The sequence below is a fragment of the Conger conger genome, chromosome 8, assembly GCF_963514075.1.
Source record: "Conger conger chromosome 8, fConCon1.1, whole genome shotgun sequence".
Classification (NCBI taxonomy): domain Eukaryota; kingdom Metazoa; phylum Chordata; class Actinopteri; order Anguilliformes; family Congridae; genus Conger; species Conger conger.
In genome coordinates this window covers 55436504-55450572 of record NC_083767.1, presented here as the reverse complement: position 1 = coordinate 55450572, position 14069 = coordinate 55436504, and the positions used below count along the sequence as shown (strand labels likewise).

Below are 14069 nucleotides of genomic sequence, written 5' to 3'. Positions count from 1 at the left end.
GTACAGTCCGCTGATTCGCTCATTTCATGCTAGAGCGGGGAGCGGGAACAAGCAGTAACCTCCAGAAAGATCATTGGGGAGGGCCCGCCGTTAGCCATGCACCTCTAGACTTTACAGCTCAAATAATGATAATGGAAATGTGTGGGGGCCGGACGCGCGGACTGAAAGTCACTCTGTGTTTCAGACGGAGCGAAGGGCTGGAAATGACCCTCGCGAAGGATGGGTAAATCATTTTTCATTGGGGACCACTCGCTGACGCTAACCAGCTTGGACTGGGATTGGACCGCAGTGAGAGAGGAGGTACTCTGGGGGCACAGAAGGGTTTTATGGGGGGGGGGGGGGTTCACTGTTTTTTTTTTTTATACCTTCCATAAAAGTACCATAAATCCACCACACAATTTGCATGCCTTCTCAAACGCACAGGATATTGTCATTATCAAGCCGTGTCGAAGTATAACAGAAATAAACACGAACGTTACATGACACAAAGACAATTTACTAACTGCATTGTACTTGTGTGTGCGTGTGCGTGATAACTGTGCGTTCCAGAGACCAGTGTCACAGTGAAGTGCGTTCCCTTTGTGTAGCGTTGCCTTGCCTTATCTCAGATTCCTCAGACGTACTGGAGACAGAATACGAATACCCTGGCCCTGGCTAAGACTGATAAACAATACATGACTAAAAATCTTCATGGAGTCCTGCTTGTTGTGGCACGTGCTGTGACACCTCATTCGACCACACGAGGGCAGTACAAGTCAATAGAAATAAAACTGATATTCAGATCAGTCTGCACCTGGATGGGGTTCTCTGGTGAACAGGGCAGCACATAGTATTCCACTTAATTATTTCTGTGTGACATTTTCACAACATGTATCATTACATCACTTTAAAGTATATTTATCTGAATTGTAATACACCTAAAACAGAGCGTATCCATTACTTTAAGCCATTTCATAATTTTCTGGGAAATTTTATTTAACAATCGTGGTTCTAGGTTACCACTATGACACCCACAAAACTACACAGCAGGAGCTCGGCAGCGAAACCGTGCGCAGTCCTTCTTGCCTGAAAGCCAGTGACCATTTTACCACCCATCATCCACACAGATTTAGCACCAAATGGAAGAGACAACTGTTAGCCTGTGGGCAACTGGCAGTTCCTTTGGAAGAATTAACGCAGAGGAAAGCCAGGAAAACCTGGCCAAAAAGGATTGCTTACTTTGCAGAGTTTTTAAAATATTATTTCAATTTCAGTGCATGTTGTCTATTGGCCCAGACAGTTTTTGTGCGCAAAGAATATTTTAGATACTTAAAGTTTCTCGCATCCCGCTGTTTCCACAACGCCCGGTATCGATGGGTTTGCGGTTTAAAGCCAGAAAATAGTTCATGCACCTCGAAAGCAGTTTGGACAGAAATATTACACTTTCAGCTGGTGCGTACATTCTTACATGTAATCTCAATGCCACTATAGCACGCGTTTAGGAAAGAAAGGGCACGGTGTCCATGTTTAAACACCTCATCCATAAAGTCAGGCTTCGATACATAATACTTGCCGAACACAGCCAAAGTCGCTCATCCTGTATATAGTAGGACATAATCATAGCTTCAATTTCACTTTGTTACTAACTTGGCTTGCATCACGCGTGGAAGAGCTGGCAGTGCGGTAGCAACCGCTTGGCCCGGCCAGCTGCGTGTAAACCACACTTCCCTGGTCCTTAACCTTGAGAGCGAAGAGCCACTTAAGAACTGAGAAGGAATGAAGTACGGGCACAAAAATTAAAAAACGTGTACGCATAGCCTCCGGAAAAATAACATCACTGGGCGCACTTCTGGAGGAGGTAGTTTAAGTGTATTTTCTTGCGTTAAACCACAAGTCTCTCAATGCTCGTACACGAGCCAATGTAAGCAGGCTAGTCCATGGTTCACTGCATACAAAACAAAGTTCTTGGTGAATTGAAAACACTAAAACTGGAAGAAAGAAAAAATATATATATATATATATATATATATATATATATATATATACACACACACACACACACACACACACACACACACGGACAAAATTGTTGGTACCCCTCTGTTAATGAAAGAAAAACCCACAATGATCACCGAAATAACTGACAAAAGTACTAATAAATAAAAATTTACTGAAAATTAACCAATGAAAATCAGACATTGCTTTTGAATTATGGTTCAACAGAATCATTTTAAAAACAAACTAATGAAACAGGCCTGGACAAAAATGATGGTACCCTTAACTTAATATTTTGTTGCACAACCTTTTGAGGCAATCACTGCAATCAAACGATTTCTGTAACTGTCAAGCAGACTTCTGCACCTGTCAACAGGTATTTTGGCCCACTCCTCGTGAGCAAACTGCTCCAGTTGTCTCAGGTTTGAAGGGTGCCTTCTCCAGATGTTTCAGCTCCTTCCACAGATGTTCAATAGGATTTAGATCAGGGCTCATAGAAGGCCACTTCAGAATAGTCCAATGTTTTGCTCTTAGCCATTCTTGGGTGTTTTTAGCTGTGTGTTTTGGGTCATTATCCTGTTGGAAGACCCATGACCTGCGACTGAGACCAAGCTTTCTGACACTAGGCAGCACATTTCTCTCCAGAATGCTTTGATAGTCTGCACAGATTCAAGACACCCTGTGCCAGATGCAGCAAAGCAGCCCCAGAACATAAACGAAGCCTCCTCAATGTTTCACAGTAGGGACAGTGTTCTTTTCTTGGTATGCTTCATTTTTGCGTCTGTGAACATAGTTGATGTGCCTTGCCAAAAAGCTCCAGTTTTGTCTCATCTGTCCAAAGGACATTCTCCCAGAAGCTTTGTGGCTTGTCAATATGCATTTTGGCAAATTCCAGTCTCGCTTTTTTATGATTTGCTTTCAACAGTGGTGTCCTCCTTGGTCGTCTCCCATGAAGTCCACTTTGGCTCAAACAACGACAGATGGTGCGATCTGACACTGATGTACCTTGACCTTGGAGTTCAACTTTAATTTCTTTGGAGGTTGTTCTGGGCTCTTTGGTTACTATTCGTATTATCCGTCTCGTCAATTTGTCATCAATTTTCCTCTTGCGGCCATGTCCAGGGAGGTTGGTCCCGTCCCTGACAGTCCTGTGTACCTTAAACTTCTGAATAATATGTGCAACTGTAGTCACAGGAACATCAAGCTGCTTGGAGATGGTCTTATAGCCTTTACCTTTAACATGCTTGTATATAATTTTCTTTCTAATCTCCTCAGACAACTCTCTCCTTCGCTTTCTGTGGTCCATGTTCAGTGTGGTACACACCATGTCACCAAACAGCACTGACTACTTGTCACCCTTTAAATAGGCAGACTGACTGATTACAAGTTTGAAGACACCTATGATGCTAATTAGAGGACACACCTTAGTTTAACATGACCTATGGTCAAATTATTTTCAATCTTTTCTAGGGGTACCATCATTTTGTCCAGGCCTGTTTCATTAGTTTGTTTTTTAAAATGATTCTGTTGAACCACAATTCAAAAGCAATGTCTGATTTTCATTGGTTAATTTTCAGTACATTTTTATTCATTATTACTTTTGTCAGTTTCAAGTTATTTCAGTGACCATTGTGGGTTTTTCTTTCATTAACAGAGGGGTACCAACAATTTTGTCCATGTGTGTGTGTGTGTGTGTGTGTATATATATATATATATATATTCATTTATAATTCCAGAAAATTAACTATCCTTTTAAAGGCACCCTGCCTCCAGCACCAATTCTGTTCCACCTTAAAGAGTTGCATGAAGGCCGTCGCCAGAAGGTTCAGACCGGGGCATATCCACAGGAACAGGAAAAGGAGAAACAATGAGGGAAATTATAATGCGGTTTGATTAATCAGGTTCCTGCTGTGTCGATTACACCAGCCACAGCATCGAGCGAACACGGCAACCTGCATCTCCTCCACCTGTCCGTCACCCGAGCTCCTAGCCAACGCACACACCAATGATGTCATGTCAAGTTGAGCCAGAGCATGGAGGATAGCTGACCGAATAACCAATTTGTCTTAAAATACAGTAAAGCCTGTGTGAAGCCATGGAGATACGTTCCAGTCGGGTCCGTGTTGTAATTGCACTGCTGTTTGCAGCCTCGCGGATTTTCTGCCTATTCTTCACAACCTCTGTTCTGCATCCAGGGTGTGTTTGTGCAGCTGCTGGGATCCCACTGGAGCGTCTGGCTGGTGTTGAAACGCGGAGTGTTTGACTGAGGCAGTCCCCCACCGGCGCCCAGTCCGCCTCCTCTAATTAAAAGCTGCGGTTTTATTTCTGGAGAACCGCCGGGAGATTCATGGGAACATACAAACATAAGCTTCTTGCAGCTAACCTCTGACCTACGAAGCCAATTTGCGGTTGTTCCTTCCAAGTATTAAACCGCTGCGTGCAGCACGGCGAGGTTTTCCCTCCCCGCCGTTCTGAGACGGTGGATCTCGCACTGCGGGCACCAGGAAGTTCAGACGCAGCACACAAACAATGGGGGGGTTCCTGCCGGCCATTACAGTGCAAAATACGTATTATTCCACGTTGTCACGGGACAAAACAATAAAAGGGATACGGTTGATGAAATAATGCTTCCTGCTTTTATCTTATGACGGTGTCCATTCTGGGGCATAAGGAGGGCGAGGTGTGCCACTTCCTGAGAGCCCGGGCCTCCGTGGCGGGGTACAGGCAAGGGACACGAGACAGAGGAACCGGGGGGGCCCGTGGCAAAAGGGCCAGTCAGCCGAGCCGAAACCCAGCCCGTCTCCGGCCCCGACAACCCATTCGTCTGACGCCCGGCTTCGGGACGAGTGACATCACCCCGCGGGCCTTCGGCCTATTAGAGAGAGCCCACTCCCCTGCGCCCAGCAGCGCCGCGACCACTCGGGAGCTCCTCTCTCCGCACTACCGCTCATCCCGAAAGCGAAGTTTCCTCATGTGTTCTTAACCCGCTCCGCGGCCCAGAGCCAGAGACCCGGAGACCAAGGGGGGCCTGACTGTTCCATCAAGGTACACGCCTGGCTTAGCGCAGCCCCCCGGACGCAGAACATCGCCTTCAGCCAGATATAACATTCAAACCTGTTACAGCACCTGTGCTCCTGCCCTTCTGCTACGCCCGGGCACAAATCCTCTACGCTCACAGCGCAGGTGTGCGAAGAAAGTTAAGATGGTGTGGCATTGGCACGTCTAGCGCGGAGGTAATGTTAGACTTCACAATGAGAGGGTATTTAGCCTGCAGGTAAAACACTTATTTAGGGCTCTTGGGTATCATCCTTGGGCGCAGTGATCCAGACTAATATCCCGACCCTGATGGTGCTTTGTGCTGATGGCAGCGCAGGGACGTGATGCACCACTGATCACAGCACTGGCTGGAGTGGGAGGGAGTCTCGCCTACAGTTAGTCTGCATTCATTACATTACATTATTGGCATTTGGCAGACGCTCTTATCCAGAGCGACGTACAGTTGATAAGATTAAGCAGGAGACAATCCTCCCCTGAAGCAATGCAGGGTTAAGGGCCCAACAGCTGTGCGGATTTTATTGTGGCTACACCGGGATTAGAACCACCGACCTTGCGTGTCCCAGTCATTTACCTTAACCATTACGCTACAGGCCGCCCGCATTTAGATTAACAGACCTGGATGAATGTAGTGACTGAGCAGTGTTTCCCCCGCCCCTCCTTTCTGATATCCCTATCCTTGTGTAACCCCCTTTGCACTTATGACGACTATGTTGAGAACAGCATTTCATGTGTATTTTCCTAGTTCTGGATGTGATGCTTTGACTTATGGTAGAACCTATGCACTTGTAAATCGCTTTGGATTAAAAGCGTCTGCCAAATGACAAAAATGTAAATGTAAATGTTTCTCAACTCCAGTCCTCGGGACCCACCTTCCAGAAGTTTTTTTTTTTTTGTAGTAACCAGGAACTCACACACCTGATTTAATAACTGAACGATTGAAACCACCCAAAAAATGTTGTTAAATCAGGAGTTCCTGGTTACAACAGAAACTTTCTGGCAAGTGGGTCCTGAGGAGCACTGCTGTGGTGAATTCCCCTTCAACGAGTCATTTCCTCAAGCCTGACGAAAACAAATTTGACGTCAGAGCTTGATGTGAAAAGGAGATATGAATGCTGGCGTTTGCAACGCAGTGACTTTTTGGATAGGTGCTGTAAATTCGTTTGGATTGAGTGCTCATCAAATGCTCCCGTTAAAAGCAAAAAATATAGACTTTTTCACTTCAAATACAACATTCAGAGGAGCAATTGTTTCCCCCTTTTCAATAGCTTGGATTAACCACATAGTCCTTGAGCATGTAACATTGTGTTAAGTGGATCTATACCTACGACTAGTAAATTAGCTAGCAAAAATGAAATGCATCCTCACTTAAAACACTGGCTAGCTAGCTAGTATTGCTTCCTGGATAGGCATCACAGCAAAGCATTGCAACCGTTCCATTACCTGTGTTTTCATTTAATATGCCTCACTAAGGAGATTTTATTTGGGGGTACACCCAGCTTGTAGCCGAACTAGGGGGATAAAGTGTTTCACTTCTCATGTTAACACACTTCCATTCTGCCAATGCACTGGCAAAGCCTAACTATTGCAAAAGAACTTCATTAGCACTGGTTAGGTGCGGCGTGTCTCCATAATGTACAGTATATAGCATGTCCTAATAACCTATACGACACCAGTCGATTGTGTTCGGTGGGCAGATGGGAACAACCTAGCATGCAATCTCTGCCTAATGAAAAATAAAGACAGTTGTAACTTGGGAGAATGAAGCACATCTATACCTGGCTGGTAAGAACAGCCCCGGGAGGACAATAAGCGGGATTCCTAGGTGTGACAGTAATAGTAAAATCTTTCGAGGACATAAATTCCCTGGAAATTACACGGTGATTATGTTTTCTGAGCGTGAAGTTTCTTTACGACTAGGAATGTGCAGTACAGTCGACTCGCAGCTTATGAGCACTAGCAATGGACCTACTCTAGGGCCATTCGCTGTATGCGTGTAGGTATGTTGGGAGTAACATGGAGTCCTTATTCACATGCGTAGTCCGTTTCTGTTCTTTATTAGCCGCATAGCAGCGGAACCCCCACCCCCACACCGCCACGCGGAGCGGAATAGATGGGTTTTGTCGAGGTATGAATGTAAAGATTCGCTTCCAGGCCAGCGGTACAATGCCTAGCATTGTGCGTTTCCATCCGAACGCGAGCGCAATCGGATTTACAAACCCTCATGCGAGCGATAGGGGCCTGCCCGCTGGCTGCCTGAGGTTTGCCTGCCATATCGGGTTACCCCGCGCCAGCCCTCATCTGCACCGTTGACATTAGCAGTCTGCGGTGGAGGGACTGCATCTGGCAGGGCCTCTCTCTGTGGGGAGCACTCTGCACAGGGCCGTACCCAGATTCACTTGGAAGCGGGAACCTCCGCCTTATTAAAATTAAACATTACGCCGTTCCTTGCTTAACTTGGAGAACACCCAACGCAAGGAAAGAAAATAATTTTCTCCTAACTGTCTTTTTGAATTGCCATTTTGCATATTACACAGCGCTAGCATAATAGGCCGCATTTAAACCGGTTATATTTCCAGGGTAACTGGAGAGCTTAACAAAATAAAAATGACACTTAAATTATTATTAATTCTTTTTAAAGTATACCAATTTAGGACAGCAGTTGAAAGTTTTCCCAAAATAAGAGCACAAAGAAAATTCAGTTCATGACTGACCCCCTTTTGCTAGGAAAGACTCCGCTCACTTCTTCATGGCGGACTGAGAGTAATTTCTCTTAATGATGTCGGCGTAGTCTCTCCCTGAGCGGTACATGGTACGTGTCAGCTGCGGATGTGCAAAGTCCACGTGAAACAGGCCAAACCGAACGCTGAATCCATCAGCCCACTCGAAATTATCCATCAGGGACCAGGCAAAATAGCCCCTGACACTGACTCCATCTTCACGGACAGCTGGAAAAAAATGGACAATAAGGTTATTAATATCCTTGTGACAGCTCAGCTATGGAAACCCTTCGGGACCTGACCTGTTCTGAATCCCAACTCCCATCACCTCCACTCTACATGCCTCCACATAATCAATATGCCTTTGGCCTGACAGTGATGCTACTCTCTTATAACTAGACTGTCATTAAAATCAGGGTATGAAAGCATGCAGGATCCTTTACCGTTAAAGGTACAACAGGTCATTTCGGACTTCTAACGGTCAAGAGAGGAATTGCAGCAACAAACACGCTCAAACCAAAACACTGTTTATCACACCCCTTTTCTGTGAACGGGCTGACATTGAAACGCCATTGGCTGTGGCAATTAGAACCAATGTTCAACCAATGAGCTTGAATTATTGTACTGCTATACAATTTCTTGGTACAGCTTGCCGGCCTGTCAACTGTATATTTTGAAACATATACTTCTAACAATGTTTTAACACAAAAATCGTACCTATTGTACGTTTAATGCTTACCTCTGGAAGCACATTGATGTTATATGCATTCAACACTATATGAATAACTCCAGTATGTATAAGCAAACATATTCCTACATCAACCACTAGGGGCACCCTTCCACAGCATGGTACCTTTAGAGACCTCCAGGAGGGTGTCCTGGTAGAACTGACCACGCTGAGAGTCTTCCAGGTCAACCGCCCCAACCTGAGCAAAGCCATTCTCTGTGATATAGATGGCAGGCTCTTGGCAGGTGTCCTACAGGAACAACAGGCGTTCAGTTGACCATCCTCACACGGTTCGAGGCAATAAATATGTATTAGGCTGCCATGAACTCGAGGGGGAAGCCGTTTAAAGTAACTTGATACTACAGCACTCACTTGGGCCTTCGGGTTCTGACTGCTGCCAATGACTCTGCTGCTCTGCGTGAACTGGCAAGCCAGCGCCACAGGAAATTGAGTGTTTTCAGACAAAATAGTCTACCAATGTTTTTTAATGTGGAAACTATGAAAAGACTGCACATCTGTTTCGGAGCGTGCACAGATACTTTTCATATCAATAACAGAGCGCTTACCGGGGCATCAATCACGCCTCACGTTTTCCCCCCTTTACCTTTATGTACTTCAGCAACTTGCGCAAGCCGTCGGGAACGACAGCCAGCCAGGGGACCCCGCACACGGGCCAGGACGGGTCCAGCACGTCCTCCGCCTCTCGGTCGCCCTTAAAGCTCAGAGTCCCGGGGGGAGAGCTCACAGCTCTCACCCGGCGGGACGTGTAGTAGTTCAGAGCAAAAAAGTCTGCGGTGCCCAGAACCCGTGGCTCCGTGTCCACGAAAACTGGCAGCCTGTCCCTCGGGAAGCCTTGCGCTAGGTTCCTGGCCTCTATCTGGGACCTCATGGTGGCTGGATAGTCTCCAGTCATGAAGACAGGGCTGGCGAACCAGCCTAACGTGAAGGCCATGTATCTCTCCGTGGCAGCCACGTCCTGAGGGCTGCGTGGATCGAGAGGCTCTGCCCAGTCGCCGTTGAGCGCCAGGGACACTAATCCCTCCTGCTCGGGCCTGAAGAGGGCGTCGTAGGCGTGCCAGGCCCTGGCGTGCGCACGCAGCATGTTGTGCCCCGCGCGGTACGCGGAGACGCCCGGGTCCCTGACGCCGGGGGCGAAGAGACCGTCCTCGTGGCCCAGCTTGGCGCAGACGTACGGCTCGTTCAGAGTGAGCCACAGCCTCACCCGGTCCCCGAAGGTCCGGAAGCAGAGCACCGCGTAGGCCTCAAACGCGTCCGCCACGCCCGCCCACGTCCACCCGCCCCGGTCCTGCAGCGCTTGCGGCAGGTCGAAATGATACAGGGTGACCACGGGCGTGACGTTGCCGGCTAGCAAATCGTTTATCACTTTGTTATAGTAATTCACACCTATTGGTTAAAAAAAGAAAAAAAGGGGAGACGTATTCAAATTACCAGTCAATTTTCCGACCACCTTTTGAGTTTAAAATGTAAAAAAATGATAATAATTATGAGACTGTGATATCACAAGTCTGAAAATAAGACAAGACTGCTGATAAGGCCAAGTAGTCGATTTGTTGCAAGTGTCATGCAAAGACAAGCCCTGAAGGCCGTCTGATAACTATATCATTTCTATTAAAGGATAACAATTTGAGTTACTCTTGAGTTTCTGTGAACAAGCAATTCCACAAAAATTACACGGCATCCTAAAATGGAGCAGCCTCATTTAAACAGAAGATGATGGTACAAATGAGACAATATTGTAGGGAATGTTTGACATGAGGAACTGTTGGCTTGTGAGGGTCGAAGACAAATTTGAGGGTGATCCTGTCAATCGATGAAGCAGTTACAATAGGACTGTATTTACACCTGGATTTAGGCCATTACCATATGGCAATTAAACACAATTGTGCATCAGTGATTATACGGGATTTTGGGTTCCATTTTGATCTATGCTTCTTTATCAAACTGTGTTTATATTAGAAGTGAGCAGCTGCAATGACTGGTCCAAGTGACATTCCCTTAATCCCTCATCCTGACCTTTTTCAGATTTTGTTGACAGCGGCAATCATCTGTCAGACCCTGCAACAGGTGTAACACATTGTGACTAGTATGACTGTTTCATAAAGTATGCTCCACAAATGGGTACGACAACCAACAACAGGTTTGTTCGCTAGCCAACAAAAGAAACAGTTTCAAGCTATGGAAAATGTGTGAATGAGCGAGTTAGAACTACAACTGGTAACGGTGTAATTTGAGAGCTGAAGGGGCCCCAAGGGCTGATAGCCAAAAGTATGTGGAAAAACAGCAAGCTGAACTACACTCAGTGAGCACTTTATTAGGTATTTTAGATTTTAGTATTTTTCTGACTTCTACCGCCGAGTTATGATGCGTTGTGTGTCCAGAGATGCTCTTCTGCATACCGCTGTTGTAATGTGTGGTTATTTGCATTACTGTCACCTTCCCGTCAGCTTTGACCAGTCTGGCCCTTCTCCTCTGACCTCTCTCATTAACAAGGCGTTTCTGCGGTGTCTGCAGAGCTGCTTTTTTTGTTAGTTTTTTTGCATCATTGTTTGCAAACTCTAGAGACTAGTATGTGTGAAAATCCCAGGAGATCAGCAGTTTCTGCCACCAACAATCATTCAACGGTCAAAGTCACTTAGATCAAATTTTTTCCCCCATTCTGATGGTTGATGTGAACATTAACTGAAGCTCCTGACCCGCATCTGCATGACTGTATGCATTCCACTGCTGCCACACAACCAGTTCATTAGATAATCACATGAATAAGCAGGTGTAATAAAGTAAAAACGTTCGTAATTAAGTGCTCGGTGAGTGTATATGCCTCTCCCCTTTACATATAGATATGCATTTTCTTACCTGTTAGAATGCAGCACGTAAAACACTCTTAGTAAAGCCCTGCTGGACCACATAGTTACAGTCGATATTATATCACCATCAGCTACAGCAGCGTTACTGAAGGCAGGAGTACCTTTCTGGTTGACGTGTCTTGTGGTCCCATCAGGCAGCAGGCGGGACCAGGACAGTGACATACGGTAGTGTGTCAGACCCAGCTGCTTTATACAGCGCAGGTCCTCCTCCCAGAGCGTGTAGCTGTTACAGGCCACGTCTCCGCTTTGGTCTTCAAACACCATGCCCTTCCCATGGCTAAAAGTGTCCCAAATGCTCAGACCCTTATCATCTGCATTCCACCCGCCTAGAAAGAGACAATAAACACGGCCGTTATAACCATTCACGTGCACAGATTGACACCGACATACGCTGAAGCATATGCCCCCTCCTCCCCTGAGACATCAAAACTTTTGGCCCTTATAAATGATCGATGCACCCCCTCTCCCCCTCCTGCCGCAAAAGCAAGCTACCCCCCAAGCAACCCCACAGCTCAATATTAGTATATTCCCTCCAAAAAGTATGTCCACCGCACTGGTTACAACGTACAATTCAAACTACAATTCTATTCACCCAAAGAAATAGGCAGTGACGTTTGTGGGAAAGTAAAGCCTTTGCGTGAACCTTAGGTTGATTTATGAGAGACGCTACATGATCATTGGCAGCCTTGTTGAGCCCACGAAAGCTGCAGCTTGTTAACTTTATCCTTTAACAGCCACATTATACTGCATAATATAATGTTGGGCTTCCTTCCCAGAGATCAAATTACAATAGGCACGGAGGACTCGAATGATGGATATTTTATAATACAAATAAATGCATTGTTTAGTAACACATACCCTCTATCTGATAAGCAGAAGTTGCAGCTCCCCAAGCAAAGTCATGTGGAAAGACGTTTTCTCGTTTATCACAGATAGACATGCTCTCGTTAAGTAAGCTATCCCACGTTTTAGCTAGCAAAATAGCTAGTACATCAAAACGACATACTTTCTTTTCCTGTTACCAATGGTTTGTGAACGTATACACCCGTTTACTATTCATACGCCGTACCATTTAGCAAGTTGCTTTTCTCAATAGACAGCTAACTGCATTAACTTTCCATGCAGCATGAGCGAAAAGTAGCGCAGCAGTTTACGTCCCGTAACGTCACGTAGTTTACGTCTCTACGTATGGCACGCATGTAGATTACGTTGCTCACAATTCTGCCAATTACAATTACATTTTATTTCAGAGTGGTTCCTATATGCGTTAAACTCTTTAAATGACACATTTTAAACGGTCGATTATGTATATTTTGTATTTATATTTTACTAAATTTTAAAGTCGTAGATTAATAAACGTTCATGCTCATATTTTTACTCTCTGCCCAGAGAGTGTGATCTAACAAATGCGTAGCTTTGCTTGCTAATGCTATTGGTGATACTGCCGATGTACACTCATTGAGCACTTTATTAGGTATTTATTAGACTTGTCTTTTAGACTTATTGATCTTCCGCTGCTGTAGCCTATGGAGCTGGGGTCATGATATTCAATCATTTCCATTACAACTTAAGCAAACAATAGATCACCATCTCATAATCTATTTATATATGTAAACTGTATATGTAAATATGTAGTAAAGTAATGTGTAGTGCATTTAAACGATTTAATTCCTGGGTTTTCAACAGGGGTACTGTAAGGGGTCCTTGGCAAGAATTGATATGAATTCATGATATAGATTTGATAGCGATAGGTTTGGGGAAATATTTATGAAATCTTTTTTAATTATAACTCTTCTGACTTAGGTTTGGGCATCCCCTGGATGCCTTTGGGCTGGGGTGGGGGTCCCTGGATCAGAAAAGGTTGGAAACCCCTGATTTAACGGTTTCTTCTTGTGACCTACAGCTACTCCTGGCTGCCACAAGGAGAAGGTATATCTGTGCGTATCATTCACACTGTATTTCTGTCAGGCAGCTTGTCTATGCTTTATTGAACATAAAATGCATTTTATTTCACCCAAGGGCAGTATTATATGGGGTTATTGTGCTGAAACTTTCACACAGACATAACCCGAGATGTTTGTGTCTTCCCAATCGCTTGATTCATGGTGGCAATGTTTGCCCTACTCTCTGTTTCATTATCTTATGTGAACATTGCACTCTTCTCACCCTGTGCTGTCATTTCTCACAGGAAGGCATATCTTTATGTTGTCTAAAGGTAAGGCAATATGAAGGTGGATTGTGAAATAAGTTCATGAGATAGTCCAGGTCATATAATGGCATACATGAAACCAAATGTATATTTTTTTTGCATATTGATAACGGAAATATTGAATTTTAAAATTGTAAAATGAATAATGTGTTGTACTGATACAAATTACCCGTATCAAACACTAGGGAGCAACTTAGAGGGAAAATGTTTATTTCATACGGTCATTTTATAAAACATTTCCTGTTCCATATTTTGGGCGATGGGGATGTCATATTTTTGGAAGGCCTGTAGCATAGTGGTTAAGGTACATGACTCGGACCTGCAAGGTCAGTGGTTCGATCCCCGGTGTAGCCACAAAAAGATCCGCACAGCCGTTGGGCCCTTGAGCAAGGCCTTTAACCCTGGGGAGGATTGTCTCCTGCTTAGTCTAATCAACTGTACATCACGCTGGGTAAGAGCGTCTGCCAAACACCATTAATGTAATGTAAAAAGGTAATGTC

General features: G+C 45.1%; 1 protein-coding gene across 3 annotated transcripts; it reads right to left on the bottom strand.

Annotated features, from left to right (window-relative positions):
* Positions 1-6806: 6806 nt before the first annotated feature.
* LOC133134912 (cytosolic beta-glucosidase) lies at positions 6807-12557 on the bottom strand. 3 transcript variants are annotated; one of them, XM_061251513.1, is made up of 5 exons: positions 12430-12557; positions 11462-11686; positions 9080-9879; positions 8602-8725; positions 6807-7976 (listed from the first exon to the last, which is right to left on the bottom strand). In XM_061251513.1, exons 2-5 carry the CDS (start codon positions 11622-11624, stop codon positions 7768-7770), a joined length of 1296 nt encoding a protein of 431 aa, XP_061107497.1. In that variant the 5' UTR covers positions 11625-11686; positions 12430-12557; the 3' UTR covers positions 6807-7767. The 3 variants fall into 3 exon arrangements, with proteins under 3 accessions (XP_061107497.1, XP_061107498.1, XP_061107496.1); XM_061251514.1 differs by lacking the exon at positions 12430-12557 and adding an exon at positions 11953-12054; XM_061251512.1 differs by having other exon boundaries at positions 6993-7976; positions 12219-12545.
* Between the last annotated feature and the right edge of the window lie 1512 nt (positions 12558-14069).

Coding starts and splice junctions, on each gene's coding strand:
- LOC133134912 (XM_061251512.1), bottom strand. CDS start 12,300: ATGTCTATCTGTGATAAACGAGAAAACGTCTTTCCACATGACTTTGCT. Junction 11,687..12,218: donor TTCTGCTTATCAGATAGAGG/GTATGTGTTACT, acceptor GTCTCTTTCTAG/GCGGGTGGAATGCAGATGAT. Junction 7,977..8,601: donor CCTCCTGGAGGTCTCTAAAG/GTACCATGCTGT, acceptor ATTTTTTTCCAG/CTGTCCGTGAAGATGGAGTC.